Source organism: Molossus molossus, unplaced genomic scaffold (genome assembly GCF_014108415.1).
Source record: "Molossus molossus isolate mMolMol1 unplaced genomic scaffold, mMolMol1.p scaffold_m16_p_19, whole genome shotgun sequence".
NCBI lineage: Eukaryota > Metazoa > Chordata > Mammalia > Chiroptera > Molossidae > Molossus > Molossus molossus.
Genome location: NW_023425354.1, coordinates 37,990,874 through 38,013,172, shown reverse-complemented (window position 1 = coordinate 38,013,172; position 22,299 = coordinate 37,990,874). Strand labels below are relative to the sequence as shown.

Below are 22,299 nucleotides of genomic sequence, written 5' to 3'. Positions count from 1 at the left end.
GTTTGTTTTTTACTTAAAAGTTTGGAGTCTCATATTTTGAAGTATGAAAAGTCATTTTTTTGTAAACATTCATTTTGTGGATAAGTACAGGTGACCTTTTAACTTTCATTTTAGTTTTTAATTCTTTCCTTCAGATACTTCTCTTAATTGCTGACTTTCTCTCTTTCCTTTCCATTATTTTCCTGTAATTAGGATTTCATATGGATTTTGCAACATACATGAATTGACCGTAGTAATCTATTAAAATATTCTCCTTATCTTCTTCTATATGTGTGTGCTTGTGTTTTTTGTTTTTTTTTCTTTATTGATTTTAGAGAGAGAGAAAGGGAGAAGGAGAAAGAGGTAGAAACAGAGAATATTGAGTAGTTGCCTCCTGCATGCCTCCACTGGAGATTGGGCCCACAACCTGGGCATGTGCCCTGACCGGGAATGGGACTGGCGACCTCTTGGTGCGTGGATCGATGCTCAACCACTGAGCCACACCGGCTGGGCTATTCTCCTTATATTCTTATTTGATTATTTACATATCAAATTGTCTCAGTCCTAAGTAGATGATAAAGAAAATATGACCATATAGTCCTAAAATGTGAGATTTCTTTTATGAAAATATTGTATTATTTCTTTCATCCTGTGGCTTGTGACAGAGTCTATAATAATTAGAGAGCCCATTTTTTTTTTTTTATCCTCACCCGAGGACATTTTTCCATTTTTTGTTCAGGTAGAGTGGGAGGGAGAGAGAGGAACAGAGAGAGAGAGAGAAACATCGATGTGAAAGGAACACATTGAGTGGCTGCCACCCGCACAACCGACCAGGGCCGGGGACAAACTGCAACCAAGGTACGCGCCCTTAGCGGGAACCGAACCCAGGTCTCTCAGGACCGCAGGCCGACGCTCTAACCGCTGAGCCAAACCGGCCAGGGCTAGAGAACCCATTTTTGAAGTGCCCTCAAATACCAATTTCCTCAAGTTACTCCACTGTCAAAAGCTTATACTTGCTCCCCCCCCCCCCCATTTCATAAAATCTGTTTAGTCCCTAAACTTAAAGGTACTCCAGCTGTTCTCTCTCTGTACCTTTGAACATACTTCTCCTGTCTCTTTCAGGTAATTGCTTCCTCTCTTTCAATTCCTATCTAATATTTCCTTCATATTCAGTTCAAATCAACTGATCTGGATATTTTTTGACTAAGTTCAAATTGCTCTGATTGTCTTTAGCACTTATAACCACAATTTGTAGTGTTTTATTTGAACTAGGAAACTGACTTCTGGTTGTAGATTGTGAAAATCAGTTCCATTTTTATAGCCACATCATCTTTGGTGTGTTTTTATTTTTTCTAAAAAGCTGATTAGACAATACTCGAAACTTACAAAATTGATAAACTGGAGGTGTGAACAATCATTTGCCTTACAAAGAAATTTTCTCTTTATGAAAGAAGATTTTCTGAAAAAAGCAGGGCTTTTAATAAATATGTAAAGCTATTTACAGAAATATATTTAAGATTTTGTGGAGCCGTTCTGTTGCACAGTGTGTGGGGGAGAGTGATAAGATTTTTTTTTTGGTTCATCCTTGCTTGATATTTTTTCTTTTGATTTTTTTAGAGAGAGTGGAAGGGAGGGAGGGAGTGGGAGAGAGAAACATGGATGTGAGAGACACATCAATTGGTTGCCTCCTGCACAAGCCCTGACTGGGACCAGGGATCAAACCTGCAACCCAGGTACATGCCCTTGACCAGAAATTGAACCCGTGACCCTTTTGTGTGGTCATATGCTCTAACCACTGAGCACACTGGCCAGGGCTACGATTTTACTTACATAAGTGGCCATGTTCCCAGTTAGACTGAAAACATGTTTAATATTTTAAACTTTCTTTTCAAAATAAACAAAAACAGTATTATGATATTAACATTTATTTATTTCTTATTGAGTAAATTGAATTGTGAAAACCATAGCCTCTTGTTAGTAAATAGTGTAGTATTCAGTTTAAGAATAGTGAATGCTTAAAATTATCTGCGATTGGTGTTATAGTTTTTTTTTTAATGTAAGAATTTAGACTTACTATTTTGTGGTATCAAAGTGTGCTCAGATGCTCCATTCAAGATTCTGGTAAAGAACTAGATACGTATCTAAATCCTCCATATTTTCAAGTATGTAAACCAAAGTATCTTCTTTTACTGTTACAAAGCCAAGGCAGACTGTAATGATGCCACCAGTTTTGTTTGCTTGATCATTTATTTTGTGTGAGCATTAGGACAAAATTAGAAATAATAGATTTAAATATTGTATAATCTGGGAGATTAAATGGAAGACTGTTGATTTTCTTGATCTTTAGTCTCTCACTTCTCAGATGTGTGCTGATTTGTAGTGGAGAGTAATAACCAACTTTTAGTGTTCTGAATATGTTTTTTCTTAGAGAATATTTGGAGAAGCTGCTGAAAAAAATTTATATCTCTCTCAGTTGATTATATTGGATACACTGGAAAAATGTCTTGCTGGGGTAAGTAAATCTGTTTTTCAGTTAGGCAGGTTTTGGGAATAATTTTTAGTTGATCTGATGTACCAAAGTATAGATGTGGACAAGGAGAGCAGTCATATGGACATTTTGTCTAAGACAAGTATACGCATTCTTTTTTTTTTTTGGTTTTTTGTTTTAATCCTCACCCGAGGATATTTTTCCATTTTTTGTACAGATAGAGTGGGAGGGGGAGAGGGGAAGGGAGAGAGAGAGAGAAACATCGACGTGAAGGGACACATCGAGTGGCTGCCACCCGCACGACCAACCAGGGCCGGGGACAAACTGCAACCGAAGTACGTGCCCTTAGCGGGAACCGAACCCAGGTCTCTCCAGACCGCAGGCCGACGCTCTAACCGCTGAGCCAAACTGGCCAGGGCAGTATACGCATTCTTAAAACAGCAGACTAGGTGGCATAAATAAGTTTTCAAGAGAAAATTATTTTCTCATCTATTGTAAATTAAATAGATATTAAGTCTACTGATAAAGCATTAAACTTGAGGCACATATATCTCAGGTTTTTTAGAAAAGATTTTGTGAGAAAGGGCTACTTTTGATTTATTTAATTTCTTCAGATGTTATTAGGCCTGTGGCACTGTTTAGCTTTGAAAGGATGCAAAAGACCAAGAGTAGTTTTGTTTTCCCATATGAATCTGATTCTAATATTTTACTTTTCTGATCAATGTTTTAAAAGAAAGCTTAAAAAAATTAAAACTGTATTACTGATAAATCCTACCTGAAGAACACTTGTTATTTGTAAATATAAACATAAAAATATATGTGGAGGATTAGTTGAGTACAGGACTTTCTCAGGTTCCCTCTAAATTCTCTGAGTGTGTTTCAACTATGACTTAAATTGCAATCTTTTCAAGAATATTTGTGTTGTGCCCTGGCCAGTTTGGCTCAGCGGTTAGAGCGTCGGCCTGCGGTCCGGAGAGACCCGGGTTTGGTTCCCGCTAAGGGCGCGTACCTCGGTTGCAGTTTGTCCCCGGCCCTGGTTGGTCGTGCGGGTGGCAGCCACTCGATGTGTCCCTTCACATCGATGTTTCTCTCTCTCTCTCTCCCTTCCTCTCTCTCCCTCCCACTCTATCTCTACAAAATATGGAAAAATATCCTCGGGTGAGGATTAAAAAAAAAAAAAAAAAAAAAAAAAAAAAAAAGAATATTTGTGTTGTATTAAGCAAAGTGTTTCTATACTTCAGTAGCCTTAATTTTTCCTGGAACATGGTAGGAGTTCATATAAATAAATAAATTTACTACCTCCATTTTAAAGATCTATCTGTTCAGTATGTATTGGAGTTAACATTTCTTATAGTCTGTCTTCCTTTGGCACATCATTTACTTTTATTCCGAATTTTTTCCCTCTTCTACATATGTTACCGTTGTTCTCTGTAGTAAAACTTGATGGAAGGGACTCGGCTCTGTGAGCACTGATTGTGTGGTTAAGAAGAGAGAGAGAGAGTGGTCAGAAGTGTTTGGGGAAGGGACAGAGTAGGGAGTTGGAAAAAATAATTATATTCACACACTGTGTATCCTTAGAGAAGAGAAGTATTTAAGATTATAGGCCACAAAACCTAAGCATAATGTTTTAAAACTCTTCGATTGACCCTTGGCCATATTCCAAAATTGTGAGACAGTGTTTTTAAGTTTTCTACTTAAATTTGGGTGGGCTAGTTCTGTTTTAGCTTGGTGCTTTCTATTAATTTGTGATACACTGTTGTTCACTTATGAAATAGAGTACAAGAGCAAAAGGGCTGTTAAATAGGATGGAGGCTTTGTGAAGGCAGACAATTTTTAAACTTCTGAGTCAATTCTTTGTAGTGGTCTTATTGCTTTGATTGTAAACATCAGTGTATCAGCTGCTTCTGTGTTTGAATGGGGGTAGGGTGGTTTATTGCCTCCTTTAGTTCTACAGCTTTTCTCTGTTAATTAACGTTTGTAATTGAGAGTTAATGGTAAATGTGTTTTGGAGAGTGATATTATTGGCCCATTAATTTAGTACTCTTTGGAGATAGTTTAATTGAAACTCTTAAGTGGGCATGATATAACTTATATAATGCATAAAAATATATCTTAATCTTGCTCTGCTCCAGGATTGAAAATGTGTAAGCTTTTTAAAAATGAAATTTATAACTAAAAAATAATATAATTCACATTATTGAACAGTTGTGTTTTGTTAGATTACTAGCAATGATTTTATGGTTGTCTCTTGGTTTTCATTGTTAAATCAGAGTAAGTTGAGGGAGTTTGAGACCTACAAGTACATGTTTATAACAATAAGTAGTTGAAACAGCTAATGAAAGTGAACAAATATTTATCAATATCTTATTATAAGTAAAATTTTATAAAATTTGAGGACTCTTAAATATTTTTGTTCTTGTATCTGTGACCATTATTCAAAAGATTGAACACTTACACAATTTCCATTTGTTTATAACTGGAGTTATTTTCAACATCTGTATTGTTTGGTTAGCCTATAAATGAGAAATAGGCATTGTAACGCAAACTTGTATATTTTGGTGATACCTGTGTATTTACTGTCCATATATTTCAGTGTATTTGAATCTGAAAGCTCTTGGATTATAATTACACAATTGAGCATAGTACACACACACACTTTTTTTCTGTCATTATGCTTCGTGTTATCAAACTTATTATTGATATGTGGATACTAAAGCTGTTAGGTGAAATATTGATGTGGTACAGTATATCTGCAGGATAGCTCATCCATTGATTGATTTGTTGATTTTAAAGTGGAGATTTATTTTACAAAGTAGAGATTTCAATGTTAACACCAAAGTTATCAAACTTGATGTCATTAACAGTGGGATCACTGCATTATGTATACCTGATGTGTAATATGAACTGTACTGAATTACCTAAAGTGTTTAACCTGAATGTAATCAGACCTAGGTTTAGGCTCCACCTTTCAGAAAATATAGTAACTAAAATAATAAGTTGTTACACCACTAAAAAAAAATCAATAATATGGAACATTTTGTAAGGCAACTGGACCTTTTTTTTTTTTTTTTTAAAGTTAATGTTATAGAAAATAATGATGATGTATATGGGTGGAGATAGTTTTAGATTAAAGAGACTAAAGGAACATAATCATGCTGCAATGTATGAACCATTTTTGAAGCGATGAAAGACATTTTGAGGGTAGTTGGGGAAATTTGAATACAGATTGGGTATTAGCTATACAAGAGAATTATTTATTTTTCCTTGGTGTGATGGTTGATTGAAGTTATATTGGAGAATGTCCTTATTTTTAAGAGATGCTGAAGTATGTAGGGCTGAAGTACTATGTTGAAACTTACTTTGAAATGGTTCAATGAAAACAAAATTATTTGTAATAAGTAACATTTATCTGTTTTGGTCAATTTGCTCAAAGGCAGATGTGATTGTCCATCCAGGAAATTATTTGGACGTTGAGACAGATGACACAATACACTCACTAAAGAATATGAGTAATGTTTATTTAGAATTCACAGCAAACTGAAGATTCCCAGGAAGGGGGTGAGGGCTTATGTAGGGATTTGATGAACAGGGGACAGGCAGGAGTGGATGTGGGGGGCTAAGGAAGATGGATGGGGACTGGACTTTTACTGTGATTAAGAGGCAAAAGGTGGAACCATCCTCTTTATTAGACTAACCATAGATGTAGCAAACATGGTGAAATAGTAACAGTTATTGAATCTAGGTGATGAATGTATATATGGGTGTTCATTATTCTATTTCAACTCTTATGTGTATTTTAAATTTTTTATAATAGAATATGTTTACATGTACATTTAAGGAAGTTTTGAATTATGTGATGATTTCTGTTTTAGCAACCAAAGGACACAATGAGATTAGATGAAACAATGCTGGTCAAACAGTTGCTGCCAGAAATCTGCCATTTTCTCCACACCTGTCGTGAAGGAAACCAACATGCAGCTGAACTTCGGAATTCTGCCTCTGGGGTTTTATTTTCTCTCAGCTGCAACAACTTCAATGCAGTCTTTAGTCGCATTTCTACCAGGTTAGTGTGTAAATCTACACAGGACTGTTGTAAGTAATATACATTTTAGAAGTTTGTCTTTTCTTTTTTTTAAATTTTTGCCTTTATTGATTTTTAGAGAGAGAGGAAGGGAGAGGGAAAGATAGAAACATTGATGAGAGAACATTGATTGGCCACCACCTGCATGTCCCCCACTGGGGATGGGCCCACAACCTGGGCATGTGCCCTGACCGGGAATCGAACTGGCGACCTCTTTGTGCATAGGTTGATGCTCAATCACTGAGCCACACCAGCTGGGCTTAGAAGTTTTTCTTTAGTCAGCATAAAGTTAAAAGTTGACAGAAATGAGTTTGACCTGGGCTTTTGCAGAAATTTTATGCATTGATTTCTTTGAAATTTTTATTATTGTGATTCTGGAGTGTATAATTAAATATGAGTACTGTTAGAAAAATAAAAAATCTAAATTTTAGGAAATATCACCCATGACTAGTCTTTTTTTTTTTAAACACTAAGTATGAATTTTTGACTTTTTAACATATTATTTCTTTAAATGATATTAACCAATCAAAATAATTGATAAGAGTAGTCAGAATTCTAATGATCTCACAGTTCTGCTCCTTATCACAAGGTCCTGAGTTACCAAAAAGAAGCCCCACAAAAATCTAAAACACAAAAACATCTCAGAAATATGGAAGCATCTGGAAGTGAATAATTGCCAAGTAGAAATCTCCAGAAAGTGGACTATTTTAAGTATATGAACTGCAAAATCTCCCATTTGTTGAGCATTTACAGTATACACTGTGCTGTTTTTATATTCATAGTATCTTTGAAATATACATGATACTCCCCCATTTTACAGGCAAGCAAACTAATACCCAAAGAAGTCATCAAGGCAATGTGCCAAAATGAAGGACCCAAAATTTCTAAGAAAGACTGGCTTCAGAATCTATTAGTTTTATTGTACCAGGTTTGCTGCTTCCCTATACTGTTTTAGCCACACTTCAATGACATTTCTTTTGTACTATATACTGCTGTGCTTTAAAATTGTATGATAAATATAATTTTAGCTTTTATTAATGATTAAAAATCACCATGTGATTGCCCTAGCTGGTTTGGCTCAGCGGTTAGAGCATTGGCCTGCGGTCCAGAGAGGCTCGGGTTCGGTTCCCGCTAAGGGCACGTACCTCGGTTGCAGTATGTCCCTGGCCCTGGTTGGTTGTGCGGGTGGCAACCGCTCGATGTGTCCCTTTCGCATCGATGTTTCTCTCACTCTCCCACTCTATGTGAACAAAAAATGGAAAAATGTCCTCAGGTGAGGATTAAAAAAAAAAAAATCCTCATGTGATTATCAGTTGTGATATCTTGCAGGCTGAGAAACAGGTATAGATGTTGATAAATGGAATGGAATTATAACTGACAATAGCCAGTAATTCTGGAACTTACCTTCATGCATATGATTTGCCTTTTTCATGCAAGTGGAGTCAAATGAATCCTTAATTATGACCCAGTAGGAAGTATAACATGAATCACTTAGTGATTCATTTACAAAGAGTAATACTGCATACAAAACAATCCTCTTTGCTTATTGGTGCCTGCATCTTTTGATTTGTCTATGTTATGTGACCAGTGGACTTTTAATCCTCACCGGAGGATATTTTTCTATTTATCTTCAGATAGAATAGGAGGGAGGGAGAGAGAGAGAGAGGGAAAGAGAGAGAAACATTGATGTGAGAGGCACACATTGACTGATTGCCTCCCATATGACCCCGACCAGGGATAAACCACAACCGAGGTATGTACCCTTGACCAAAATTGAACCAAGGACCAAGGACTCATTGCTCTAACTGCTGAGCCAAACTGGCCAGGGCAACCAGTGGACTTCTGTTAGTCAGATTTGTTTATTCCCCTGTTGTTTTTCAAAGGTGTGAATGAGAACATGCATCATAATTTGAGAATCTGTGCTATAGTATTTTGGGGGAATTGGCTAAATTTAAAATCCTGCAGTCTTTTAAATAAAAAAATGACATTTCATAATCATGACACTAGGCAGTAATTTTTCTTTCTTTTTTTTTGTTTTTTTAATCCTCACTTGAGGGCATATTTGCATTTATCTTCAGACAGAGTGGGAGGGAGAGTGGGAAGAGAGAGAGAGAAACATCAATGAGAGAGAGACACATCGACTGATTGCCACCCACATGGCCCCAACCAGGACCAGGAACAAACTGCAACCTAGGTATGTGCCCTTAGCGGGAACCGAACCCGGAACTCCTCAGTCCGCGACTGATGCTCTAACCACTGAGCCAGACCTGTCAGGGCTCTTTCTTTCTTTTAAATCCTCACCTGAGGATATTTTTCTATTGATTTCTTAGAGAGAGTGGAAGGGGGAGAGAGAGAGATATCGGTGTGAGAGACACTTCAATTGGTTGCCTCCTGCACAACCCCACCTGATGCTGGGGATTGAACCTGCAACCCAGGTACATGCCCTTGACTGGGAATGGAACCTGTGACCCTTTGGTCCACAGGCTGATGCTCATCTGCTGAGCCAAATTGGCCAGGACTAGGTATTAATTTTCTTTAACAGCTCATCAGAATTCCTGGTACAAAGAAAATTAAAATTTTATTTAATGGTATAGTATGGTTGATAATGTTTGGAAATGTTTATACAATAGACAATGTCTTCATGAAATCTTTTGAGTGATAACATTTCATATTCTGAAGAATAATACACTGGTTGAAGCAGCAAGGTAGCAAGGAGTAGGAGGCGTAAAAATTAGAAAAAAACAAAACCCCTTCTTTGTTTAGATGACTACTAGATCAACCTTACTATTTTAAATAATCTTATATTGAAGGTAGAAAATGATCAAAATAATGCAATGTTTTTTAATCTATCTAAGCATGAGTGGGGACGGGGGAGAGACAGAGACATCGATTGGTTGCCTCCCGCACAACTCCAACCAGGGCCTGGAACTGTATTGAAACCAAGCTACATGCCCTTGACTTGAATTGAACCCATGACTCTCTGTCCGCAGGCGATGCTCTACCACTGAGCCAAACCAGCCAGGGCAAAGCTTTCTTCCTTTTTACACTAACAGCAACAGATGTCAGCTTTGCAAAAAATGGTGTTACTAATCTATTGAATTGTGCTTTCTAATGAGGCATAATCATTATTTTAATTAATATAAAAATGAAAGCAGTAGAATGGAATTAACTAATTTTTATATCTGCAGAGAGATTTATGGTGAAAAAGCACAAATACTACATGATCTTACTCATAATATTAACTCATAACCATTTTAGTTTAAAACCAACATTAATCATCACACTAAACCTTCAGTTGCTAAAAATGAAATCAGTCCTATTTCTTCCTTCTCCAATTCTTTCACTCGCTTTAGCTTACAAATGTATAGCTAACATTAAAATTACTTTAAGCACTTACACTAACACTCTTCATATCATCTTAGCATCAGCTTAGTAGTTCATCACACGGATTGAGAAGGCCCTCAATACTGATTAACATGCTAAAAATGCCATAGCTGATGCAAAGAGCCTAAAAATATTGAATATGACTCCTTAGGAAGCACAGCTGAATAAATGTGAAAAGCTGGTTCTTGTGGTTATTTGTGAAAAATGGAAGAAAAGTTTAACTCCTTTTATAATCAGTTATTTCCATAAGGAAGGGGCATTCTGTGAAGTTTAAACATCATTTCTGAAGCAAAGAAATCAAATAAAGACAAGTTTGCGCAAAAGAAATGAAGCAGTTAACCTTAACTATCACTAAAACATCTAGAAAGACCAGGTAAACTGAACAAAACAGAAAGATATTTAAAATGTATAGTAATACAGTGAAACAAACACCACCAACCAGCCTCATCCACCCTGGTCCAGAAATGAAGAGGACAGGGAAAACCAGAGATGGCTTTGAAGGTGTGACCTGGCCTGCAACAGAGGAGGGTGACGACAGTTGGGTTCTTGTCCTCTCCTTAACCCAGGAGTTTGGGGCTAACATCCACAGGGGACTGGATACAAAGCCTGGAACCTGATAAGGCAAGGAGTAGAACTGGGGTCTTGTATAAGACATGACTAGAGAGAGCTATGCATTCCTTAAAAAAAGAGGGAGAGAACAAGGAATGAATGGGAGGGAGGGAGGGAGGAAGGAAGGAAAAGAAGGAATAGAGAGAGGTAGGGAAGGAGAGAGGGGAAGGGAAGGAGGGAGGAAAGGGACAAATAACTACCAGCACAAGAAGTTTGTTTGCTCTGCCTAAGTTTAGGGTAGGGGGAAAAATTGCCCAGGGCTGTTACCTTATGAGTTGGAAGTCCACATTTATACTACCCATACAATCTGGGGCTGAGAAATTAATAAAAATAAATATGTCCCAAATTGGGCACCTGACAAAAGCAAATGCAAAACCATCTCTAGGACACTTCCACAGCCCCAGGCTATAAAAAATTCCCAAAGAAAATACAGACTTCACTAGAGATGAATTTGCAATCAAAGTTTACAAAACAGAGGTAGGTAACAATTTACTATGAATAAGAGTTGGCACATAAGTGAGATCATTTAATAATTTTTATTTATTTATTATTAATTTATTTTTGTTACAGATGTTTCTCCTTTTTCCCCCAGACACCCTCCTCCCTATCCTGTCCTAGCAAGCATTGTTGTCTATGTCCATTGGTTATGCATACATGCACCTAAGTTCTTTGATTTATCTCATCCCTTCCCCACTCCCCTCCTCTGAAGTTGGTCAGTCTGAACCATACTCCTTTCTATGTCCCTAGGTCTATTTTGTTCATCAGCTTTTTCTGTTCATTATATCAAATAAGGGGTTAATTTCTGAAATATATAGAGTACTCATACAATTTAACAAAAGGAAGGCAAAGAACCCAATTTAAAAAATGGGCAGAGGATCTAAATAAACACCTCTCCAAAAAGGACATGCAAATGGCCAAGAGACATATAAAAACATGCTTAATGTCACTACTCATCAGAGAGATGCTAATTAAAACGACTGTGAGGTATCACCTCACACCTCAACAAATCATCAAAGAACAAGTGCTGGCGAGGGTGTGGAGAAAAGGGGACTCTAGTACACTGCTGGTGGGAATGCGCACTGGTGCAGCCACTATGGAAAACAATATGGTGTTTCCTCAAAAAATTAAGAATTGAACTGCCATTTGACCCAGTGATCCCACTTCTAGGAATATATCCTAAGAAGCATGAAACATCAATCAGAAAGAATATATGTACCCCTATGTTCATAGCAGCACTATTTACAATTGCTAAGATCTGAAAACAGCTCGCATGTCCATCAGTAGATGAGTGGGGAAAAAAAGCTGTGGTACATATACACAGTGGAACACTATACAGCTGTAAGAAAGATCTCTTACCCTTTGAGATGACATGGAGGGACCTGGAGAGTATTATGCTAAGTGAAATAAGCCAATCAGAGAAAGGCAAATACCACATGCTCTCACTTATTTGTGGAATATAATGAACAAAATAGACCCAGAGACATAGAAAGGAGTATGGTTCAGACTGACCAACCTCAGAGGAGGGGGCAGGGGGAAGGGATAAGGTAAACCAAAGAACTTATATGCATATATGCAAAACCAGTGGACAAAGACAACAATGCTGAGGGGAGGGAAGGCGGGATTGGGAGGAGGGTGTCTAGAGGGGAAAAAGGAGAAACATCTGTAACAAATTAATAAATAAATAAAGTAAATTAAAACAAAAAAACAATTACATCGAGTGCAGTTGTACACAATTCTGTGGAAAAGGCAGCCAATCCTCTCCTTAAGACAGTACTCTAAGCCACAGCACATACCACACTTCAACAGAATCATAAAGTTATCTTAAGATATGTAGCCCATGTTCTCTTCAAGAAAGCAAAGGATAGGAATATCAAAAGCTGGCTGATGTTAATCCTTAAAGAGAAACATCTGTACGCAGGTGGAATGGTCAAACACAGCCAATTTTTATGATGTTGATTCATCTATTATATCTGAGATATAAAATCAGTCTTGAGAAAGAGCTACCATTCTAGATACTTGCATATTGCATATTTTAGGTCACCTAATGCTATGACAGCAGTGTCATAAGCTCTTTTCATCTAAATTAAACCATCTTCATGGTATTTTAGGTGAATGGTCATCAGCTTCTGGCACAAGCTGGATGAAAAAGCAAATGCAGTTTTCTGAAACACATTATTTCATAGATCCCATTTCTGAGCATTCTGTCCCCTGAAAGCTAAAGAAACTGGCTTATTCTAGAGTCACTTAACTCTGGAAACAGTGAACTAGATTCAGGAAATACACAAAAGTTGTCTATTTTTACATGTGCAAATGCAGCAAAATCCTATAAAACAGAGCCTTTGGTAACAAGAAAGTTTCTAGAGTTTTCAAAGATGGCACAGAGCAGGCAGGACCGAGCACACAGCATGAGATTTCATTATGCTTCACAGAACATAATGCAATTTAAAACTTATGAATTGTTTATTTTGGGAACTTTTCCATTTAATATTTTTGGAATGTGGTTGAACTTGGATTACTGAAACCCCAGAAAGTGAGACTGCTGATAAGGAAGGACTATTGTACCACTCATGTTTCTGAAGTCTAGTTTATGTGAATAGATATTAATAAAATGTATCCTTATTTATAATTTGAAATTTAAAAAGTTTTTATGATAGAACAAAATTAAAAATATACATAGCAGAGAGAAGAGTATTTTTTTTTTTATCCTCACCCGAGGACATTTTTCGATATTTTGTTCAGATAGAGTGGGAGGGAGGGAGGGAGGGAGGGAGGGAGGGAGAGAGAGAGAGAGAGAGAGAGAGAGAGAGAGAGAGAGAGAGAGAGAGAGAGAGAGAAAGGGCCGGGGATAAGCTGCAACCAATGTACGTGCCCTTAGCGGGAACCGAACCCAGGTCTCTCTGGACCACAGGCCGATGCTCTAACTGCTGAGCCAAACCGGCCAGGGCGAGAGAAGAGTATTTTAAATACCCTCACTGCTTCAGCACTTATTAGTTGTGTGATAATTTTATTAAAAGTAAAAATTGTAGCCGTGGCCGGTTTGGCTCAGTGGTAGAAATGTCAGCCCACGGGCCTGAGAGTCCCGGGTTCAGTTTCTGCTAAGGGCATGTACCTCGGTTGGGATTGTGTGGGTGGCAGCCAGTCGATGTGTCTCTCTCACATTGATGTTTCTCTCTCTCTCTTCCTCTCTCTCTCCCTCCTACTCTATATGAAGATAAATGCAAAAATGTCCTCGATGGGGATAAAAAATAAAGAAATAAATGTAAAAATTGGACATATTTAAAGAGCAGAATGTGCTGACTTGATAAACATATACATAGTGAAGTTGACTGGATTATCATGGTTTCTTCTATCATATCTTCTAAATGATCTTCCTTTAAATTTTTCGTAAATATTTATTCTCTTATTTTTATATGTGTATTTTTTCTTATAAAAGCATCATTGGGGTGAGAAAAATCTGTTGAATTTAGAGATTTTGACTATCCTAAGACTTAAATTGATAAATTACTTTTGGGTTTTACTTTTTAGGTAAATTATTTTTGTTTTTTTTAGGTTACAGGAATTAACCGTTTGTTCAGAAGACAATGTTGATGTTCATGATATAGAATTGTTACAGTATATCAATGTGGATTGTGCAAAATTAAAACGACTCCTAAAGGGTAAGTTTAAATGTATGAGATATCTGAAATTAATCACTGTGGGATAACAGTATTTTGAATGTACTAGTTATATTGAGCTAGAACATCAGTGGATTTCATAATGCAAATGTCCCTGAGAAATGGACAATAATAATATGGTTCATTAATTTTTAAACCTTTGAAAACCATACAATAGAGAAAACAGATATCTTAAATCTTGGCAGTGTTTTTAACTACAATTTTTGCTTTTAATAAAGACAATATAAGGGTGCTTTATTTGATATTTTTATAATTTCATCTCTTAAGGATAGCTATAGTTTTTAGAAGTTACTGTTTAGCTTCTATAATGCTAAAAGCGGATGGTTTAGCAGGATAACAAAGTTTTATTTCAGAAGATGAAGGAACCAGAAGATTGTGATCCTATGAAGAGAGGAGGAATTGAATCAGGAATCTCATTTCTAACATTTCTGTTTTCAGCTCTGTTACTTACTGACTGGCTTTGCAATATTACAGTCTCTTAGGCTTTCAGTGCCTCGTTTTGATTCCTGTTAGAACATTCAATAGTAGTCTCACGTGGGGATATTATAATTCCCGATTTGTCATTTTAAATCTTTGGGAGTGCTTTTTAGGACTATGTTGATTGAAATAAACTATCAGAGGACTGGGTTTTTGTGGTAAGTGGGGAAGTGTTGATATACATCAGTTATCAGTGAGCATTATTTTAGAAATTAGTATAAATACCTACATTCATTTCACACACAAAATTGTTTAGTTTTATGTAATATTGGATCCTAGCTACTTAAATGTGAACTCTTATGACTCACACTTTTTATTTTACTTAAAATTTTTTTAACTTTATTATTATTTTTATAAAATAAGTTATTATTAAAAATAAAGCAAAGGGGAAAAAACACAACCACCTTTGAAATTAAAGGCATATTTACTTTTTTTTTTTTTTATCCTCACTTGAGGACATTTTTTGCATTTATCTTCAGATAGAGCAGGAGGGAGAGAGAGAAACATTGATGTGAGAGAGACACATCGAGTGGTTGCCACCCACACGACCCCAACCAGGGCCAGGGACAAACTGCAACTGAAGTACATGCCCTAAGTGGGAACCGGATCCAGGACTCTCTGGTCCATGGGCCAACGCTCTAACCACTGAACCAAACTGGCCAGGGCACATATTTACTTTTTTTTTTTTTTTTATCCTCACCCGAGGACATTTTTCCATTTTTTGCACAGATAGAGTGGGAGGGAGAGAGAGGAAGAGAGAGAGAGAGAAACATAGACGTGAAAGGGACACATCGAGTGGCTGCCACCCGCATGACCAACCAGGGCCGGGGACAAACTGCAACCGAGGTACATGCCCTTAGCGGGAACCAAACCCGGGTCTCTCCGGACCGCAGGCCGATGCTCTAACCGCTGAGCCAAACTGGCCAGGGCGATATTTACTTTTTTATCAATGACAGCTTTAGGAATATCTGGGTGGGGCTCAGTGGTTGAGTGTTGACCCATGCACCAAGAGGTTGTCGGATCAGTTCCCAGTAGGGCACATGCCCAGGTTGTGGGCCCCATCTCCAGTGGGTGGTGTACAGGAGGGGGCCAGTAGATGTTCTCTTTCATCGATGTTTCTCTCTCTCTTTCTCTCCCTCACCCTTCCTCTCTCTCTCAAATCAATAAAGAAGAAAAAAAAATCTGCCATATATACATTTATATTCAAGTTGATAACAGTGGTTTAACTTGAATACAAATTATGTTAGAGAACTTTTAAATTTCAGACATGGCCATATATATATGGTGTTCGAAATTCTGTTTTTTTCTAGACACAATGGTAGTCAATCTATTGATGATAGGTGTGTAGCTAGTTCGTCCTGGAACTCGTGAAGATATATATATTATATTGCTTTATGGTCTATACTGCTCCAGATATTCTTTTTTTTTGTTTGTTTGCATTTATCTTGAGACAGAACGGAGAGAGAGAGGGAGAGAAACATCAATGCGAGAGTGACATTGAGTGGTTGCCCCCCACACGACCCCAACCAGGGCCGGGGACAAACCGCAACCGAGGCACGTGCCCCTAGCAGGAACCTAACCTGGGTCTCTCTGGTACGCAGGCTAACGCTCCAACCGCCGAGCCAGACCAGTCAGGGCTCCAGATATTCTTAGGTCTCTCAAGCTCTCTATGGCTTGCTGTGATAATACTGTCAGACAGATATAGTAGGAGACAAATGGATGGCTACAAGATTTTCCAACTTCTCCATGACAGTGTATTAAGTTTTTTCGTGGTTTTTTTGTTTGTTCATCCTCATCCATGGATATTTTACGTTGATTTTTAGATACAGAGGAGGGGAGAAAGGAGAGAGAGAGAGAAACATCAATGTGAGAGAGACACACTGACTGGTTGTCTCCCACATGACCGCAACCTGGGCCGGGGATTGAACCTGCAACCCAGGTATGTGCCCTTGACCCAGAGTCAAACCCTCAACCCTTCTGTCTTCAGGCCAATGCTCTAACCACTAAGCAAAACCAGCCAGGGTGGCTTTTTTCGTTATTTTTAAGGCAGATTGAAAGCTCCTCCATTATTTCACAGCAGCTGGCCCTGTCAGGAGTCCCTCCATCTGGGATTGGATGAAGATGAGTGATAATTGCATACTGCTGGTAGAGGTCCGAAAAGTTTGGGATTCTATATTTTGAGAGTTCCCTTCTGGTGTATAAAACAGTATGTCTTGTATACTGTAACTCTTTAGTTCTTCTGTATCTTTTTGGATATTTCTTCTAATATCTTTAAATTTACAACCTGGAAGAGAACATACACCAAGAAACTGAGAACAGTCCACTTATGATGGGGGTAGGCATGATATCTGAATTGGAGTCTGTTTATCTTCAAAAGGCTCTTCCTCTGATGAGTCAAATTCACTTGTTTGCAGTGAACTCTAGGTGGCTTCATCGCTGGCTGTCCCACATCGTGACTGGCCATGTATACTTTGAGTTTTGTTTTTAGGGGACATAGCCAGTGAGTTTTTGGTTTCTATTAATTGTCTTTGTCTTTACATTGCTTACAAATAATAGTGGAACAAAAGTTTGTTTTTTACTGGTAGCTCTGAACTGTATTTATTTAACTAATTAATCTAGAGTTAATTTTAAAACTCTTTTCCCCCTCAGAAACAGCGTTTAAATTTAAAGCCCTCAAGAAGGTTGCACAGTTAGCAGTTATAAATAGCCTGGAAAAAGTAAGTCATAACCTTTTTGGCATTAAAATTTTGTTAATTTTTAGCTATAAATGTTGCTGTCTTTATGATTATGAATGAAAAAGTCATAGCTTAAATAATAATTTTACATTAATTTTTAGGAAGATGCATTGCAGTATTCTTGTGAAGGAAATTAGAAGTTTGTGATATAATTGGAGCTGTGTGACATTTTTCTTACTATGTTAAGAAAATATCCCTGCTTGCATATAAAAATATATGTTTTATTATTTGTAGGCATTTTGGAACTGGGTAGAAAATTATCCAGATGAATTTACAAAGCTATACCAGATTCCACAGACTGATATGGCTGGTAAGGATAAGATTTATTTTTTTGTCTTTTAAATTCTTTCTTATGAGATAAAAACCTATCACTTTCCAAGTTATTTTTTGTTATTAAGGTGCTTGTACATCCTGTCAACTGATGTCAAAAAGGAAATATTTTTCTGTTAAATTTCTAAATTACCCTCAACCCTTTTCCTTTTCCTTGAACAAATAAAGACATTTGAAATGAAGCTCTAATCTTTAATTAGAGTTATGGATGGGATATTTGATGGCTCTTTATTGTAGAGAAGCACTTTATTATGCTCTGAGGCTTTATTTTGTATTTAGGGGGATAAGTATATAGTAATATCCTTACCTAGAACTCTCCAAACACAACTGCAAGGCAGAGAATACAGGTTCCTGAAGCTGTGCAGTCCTTGTTCCTTGGCTACGTCAGTCCTTGCATAAGACTTTGCACGCTGAGACTAAACACAAGTTTGGCCATCCTATAAATGTGGCTTTTTCTAGGATGGCTCAAGATTGCTCTTGTAATACATAGACATTGTAACATTGCTTGTCAGCTTACCTGAATGAATTTGTTTAATTGTTTAAGTGAACCTCCAAGTTTATATTCTAAAAATATGGCCTTTGGAGTTTTGAATAATGCCAGCTTTTAATTTAATGCTAGAGATTTTCTTCTCATCTAATAAAATAATTTACTATTTATATTTTTCACATAGAGTGTGCAGAAAAACTGTTTGACTTGGTGGATGGTTTTGCTGAAAGCACCAAACGTAAAGCAGCAGTTTGGCCACTACAAATCATTCTTCTTATCTTGTGTCCAGAAATAATCCAGGACATATCCAAGGATGTGGTTGATGAAAATAACATGAATAAGGTGAGGAGGGCAAAATTATTTCCATAGGTCCACATGTGAAGCTAGTTATTTTACCAAAGGTGTGTATTACTTTAGGCTTAGCACTCTGTAAGCACAACATTTCAGTGGACCATTTCTATTTATAATCATTTTAGGTCTCTCTGTTTGCTGGCCTTAGCAGAGACATACTTGTACATACATTTATTTGGAGGAAAATAAATAATACTGTTCATTAATTAAAGATTTGAAACAATCCCTAGTTTTATTCTTTTACCAGAGAAGACTAAATGATACTTCCGTTAAGCATAGTTTCTCTTGTAGTCACTGTAAGGGTTGCCCTACCTGGACTCATCACTTTTGTGGTGTATTTGCATATACTTAGGTATGTGTTTACTTGGTGCTAATGAAATTGTCTAGTAGGTACTTTAGGACGGTTTTCACAGCATTTTATTAGGAAGGCAGGATACCACATATGCCATCTATAGTGAAATTGGAGCTCTAACAACTGGTGATTCTAAGGGGCACTATAATCTTTGAAGAATAAGACCTGGGTATTAATCCAATTGTTTTATTTGAATTTCTGTATGCAGTTTGTTTTTCTTATACATTTTTTTTTTCTTTTGCCATTTTGGGAGAAATACTCTTGGCTGATTAAACATGAAATGGGCTTCTGCATGACTTGCCATACATAATGTTCAGAATCAGTTGAATGATCCAATATTTCATAGAAATATTAGAGAATTTATGCATTGATGGATAAATATATAAACTATGTAATTACTGAGAGTCTGTGATGCTTTGGTACTCTAGGCATATCCTAACTTTTCCATTGTGAGGACACCATTTTTCATGTTCGATTGTTTTGGAGCCCTTTGAAATAGTAGATTGTTTGGTTTGTTTGTTTATTGGGAAAATAGGTAAAAAGCTTGTATACATTCAGTAGTACTTAAGTGAAATTATATTTTAATTATTTCAACTACATCTTTTCAAATGTTTATTAGTCATTTTTGTTATCCTCTGTGAATTTCTCATTTTCCATTGAATTGTCTGTCTTCCTGTTGATTTGTAGGGTGCATGTGTACACTTTTTACTTGGTTTCTCTTTGTAAACTATTTGGGGTTTTGTTTTGTTTTGCTATTCAGATATTTAAAATGTGTATGTGTAGTCAGCTCAGTCTTGTGCTTATTTTTGGTCTTCTAGCTTTTTTGGTCAGATTTCTTCCAGAGATTTATTTGTTCATTTTATTGAGATACAATTTGCATCCCATAAGATTCACGCTTTTACATTGTAGAAGTCAGTGATTTTTAGTATATTCACAAAGTTATGCAATGATTACCATATCTAATTCCAGAACATTTTCAGCATCCCCAAAACAAACCTCATAACCATCAGTAGTTAATCCCATCTCACCGTACCTTTAGCAACCACAAATCTACTTTCTGTCTATGGATTTGCCTCTTCTGGATATTTTATATAAGTGGAACCATATAATATATGACCTTTGTGTCTGGAACTTCCCAAGATTTTTGAAATAGACTTTTATGTGTTTTTTTCTAATACTTTTCTAGGTTATAAAATTTAGATTTTTAAATCTTTTTGGATTTTAAATAGTATTATTTATTTTTTATGCATTCTCATTCTTTTGTAGTCATATTCCTTATGAGCTAATCAGTCTTAATTGTTGATATCTATCCTTCCATTCATATCTACTTGTTTATACAAACATTCATATAAATATATATATATGTATATATATAGGATGGTGGTTGATTTTTTCCCCCCTCTTTTCTATTTTCTATTTTATTTATCTTTTTTCTTAATCTTTATTATTTCCTTCCTTGAGCTATCTTTGGGTTTTCTTGAAGGTATATAGTTAATTTATTGATTTGAGAGCTTTCTTCCTTTTTCTTGTGAGAGTTTCCAAGTATAAATTCTTAGTACTGCTGTCTTTATATCCCATAAGTTTTATAGTATATGGTGTTTTCACTTTGATTTGTCTCAAGTTATTTTCTAATTTCCTTTGTGATTTTTTCTTTAACCAGTGGTGTTTAATTTTCACTTATTTGTGAATTTTCTAATTTTCCTTCTGCTGTTGGGGTTTCTAGTTTCATTTCATTGTGATCAGAAAATGTATTTTGTATGATTTCAGTCTTTTAAAATTTGTTAAGACTTGTTCCCTAAATATAGGCTGTCCTGGAGATTGTTCCATGTGTACTTGAGAAGAATATATATTCTGTTGTGTAGTGAGTTTAGCTTTTGACATGTTATATTTGAGAATACATGTAAGTGAGATGCGAGGGTTCATGTAGGAGAAAAGTCAAAGGGAGAGTTTGAGATTACAAGAAGGGGTAATGTTTTGTGAGGAACAGAATTTAGAGCAATAGGTCAATCTTAGGTATATTCTTAGAAGACTGAGGGTTGAATATAGCCTGGAGTTTTAGGTAAGGATGAACAGTTTGACATAGACCATAACCAAGACAATCTAATATTTAGAAATTAAATATGATATAGAAAAGAGAATACGATCAGCTGAATTCAGGGTTGAGAAGTCAACTACCTTGGTTGGGAAGGACTGTTTCTTATGTTTCTTTAATAATTCGACAAAGAACGTGAAGAACAGCCCTGGCTGGTTTGGCTCAGCGGTTAGAGCATCAGCCTGCGGTCCAGAGAGACCCAGGTTTGGTTCCCGCTAAGGGCACCAAACTGTCCCCCGGCCCTGGTTGGGTTGTGCGGGTGGCAACCACTCTATATGTCCCTTTCATGTTGATGTTTCTCTCTCTCTTCCTCCCACTCTATCTGAACAAAAAATGGAAAAGTATCCTCGGGTGAGGATAAAAAAAGAAGAGAGAGAGAAAGAATGTGAAGAACAGATACTGTTTTTTTTTGGCTTTGAGAAATATTTAAAAGATAACTCCTTTAATTGAGAAATGAAAACCCACATATATCAATTATGTATTTTTAAAGTACAGTTTTTAGAGGCTGATAATTTGCTACTTTATTAGATAAATCTGAAACATGAGAAACTTCGTGTATTATCTTTTTGCTATGTGTGAATTCTGTAGAAGCTGTTTCTGGACAGTCTACGAAAGGCACTCGCTGGCCATGGAGGAAGCAGGCAGCTGACTGAAAGTGCTGCCATTGCCTGTGTCAAACTGTGTAAAGCAAGTACCTATATCAACTGGGAAGACAACTCCGTCATTTTCCTGCTAGTTCAGTCCATGGTGGTTGATCTGAAGGTAACATGCTTATTCTTCCTTTTTTTTTTTTTTGGTACGTGCTCGTAGTGGGAACCGAACCCAGTACTCTGTTCTGCAGGCCAGTGTTCCAACCGCTGAGCCAAACTGGCCAGGGCAATTTTCTTTCCTGTAAAGTTTTTAAAAAGTTAAATGAGAAGTAACCTTCAAGTATAAGTGTTAAATGGAATCAATGTCAGAGATCATTGCTAACACTAAAGTTCTGAGTCTTCTCTGATAATGAATTCATAGGACCTACTTTTGTTGTTACTTGTTCCTCAGGCTAAAGAAAGTGGTGTGGAATATAAAGAAAACACATAATTAACCAGTTTTCTTAAATGACTATAAATATTCTGACTTGGTTTTAAAATAATATATAAATGAGAACCTGAAAGGAATTATATATGGTATAGTAAGAATTTTATTAGACTGATGAACCACAGTATCAGTGCTTTGTGCTTCTTCTGGCAACTGAAAGCTACTGCCATCTATGTGGATGAC

General features: G+C 36.7%; 1 protein-coding gene and 1 pseudogene across 5 annotated transcripts in view; one reads left to right on the top strand and one right to left on the bottom strand.

Annotated features, from left to right (window-relative positions):
• Positions 1-22,299, top strand: part of NF1 (neurofibromin 1) — a 268,601-nt gene that overhangs the window by 47,596 nt on the left and 198,706 nt on the right. For 4 of the 5 annotated variants that reach the window (XM_036268575.1, XM_036268573.1, XM_036268574.1 and 1 more), the window contains exons 3-9: positions 2,408-2,491; positions 6,340-6,530; positions 14,091-14,197; positions 17,342-17,409; positions 17,662-17,737; positions 18,429-18,586; positions 21,628-21,801. In XM_036268575.1, the coding sequence (XP_036124468.1) occupies positions 2,408-2,491; positions 6,340-6,530; positions 14,091-14,197; positions 17,342-17,409; positions 17,662-17,737; positions 18,429-18,586; positions 21,628-21,801 (858 nt within the window). Of the gene's footprint in view, positions 1-2,383; positions 2,492-6,339; positions 6,531-14,090; positions 14,198-17,341; positions 17,410-17,661; positions 17,738-18,428; positions 18,587-21,627; positions 21,802-22,299 lie in introns of all 5 variants that reach the window. The other variant, XM_036268577.1, reaches the window with a different exon arrangement.
• LOC118633989 lies at positions 16,015-17,106 on the bottom strand (annotated as a pseudogene).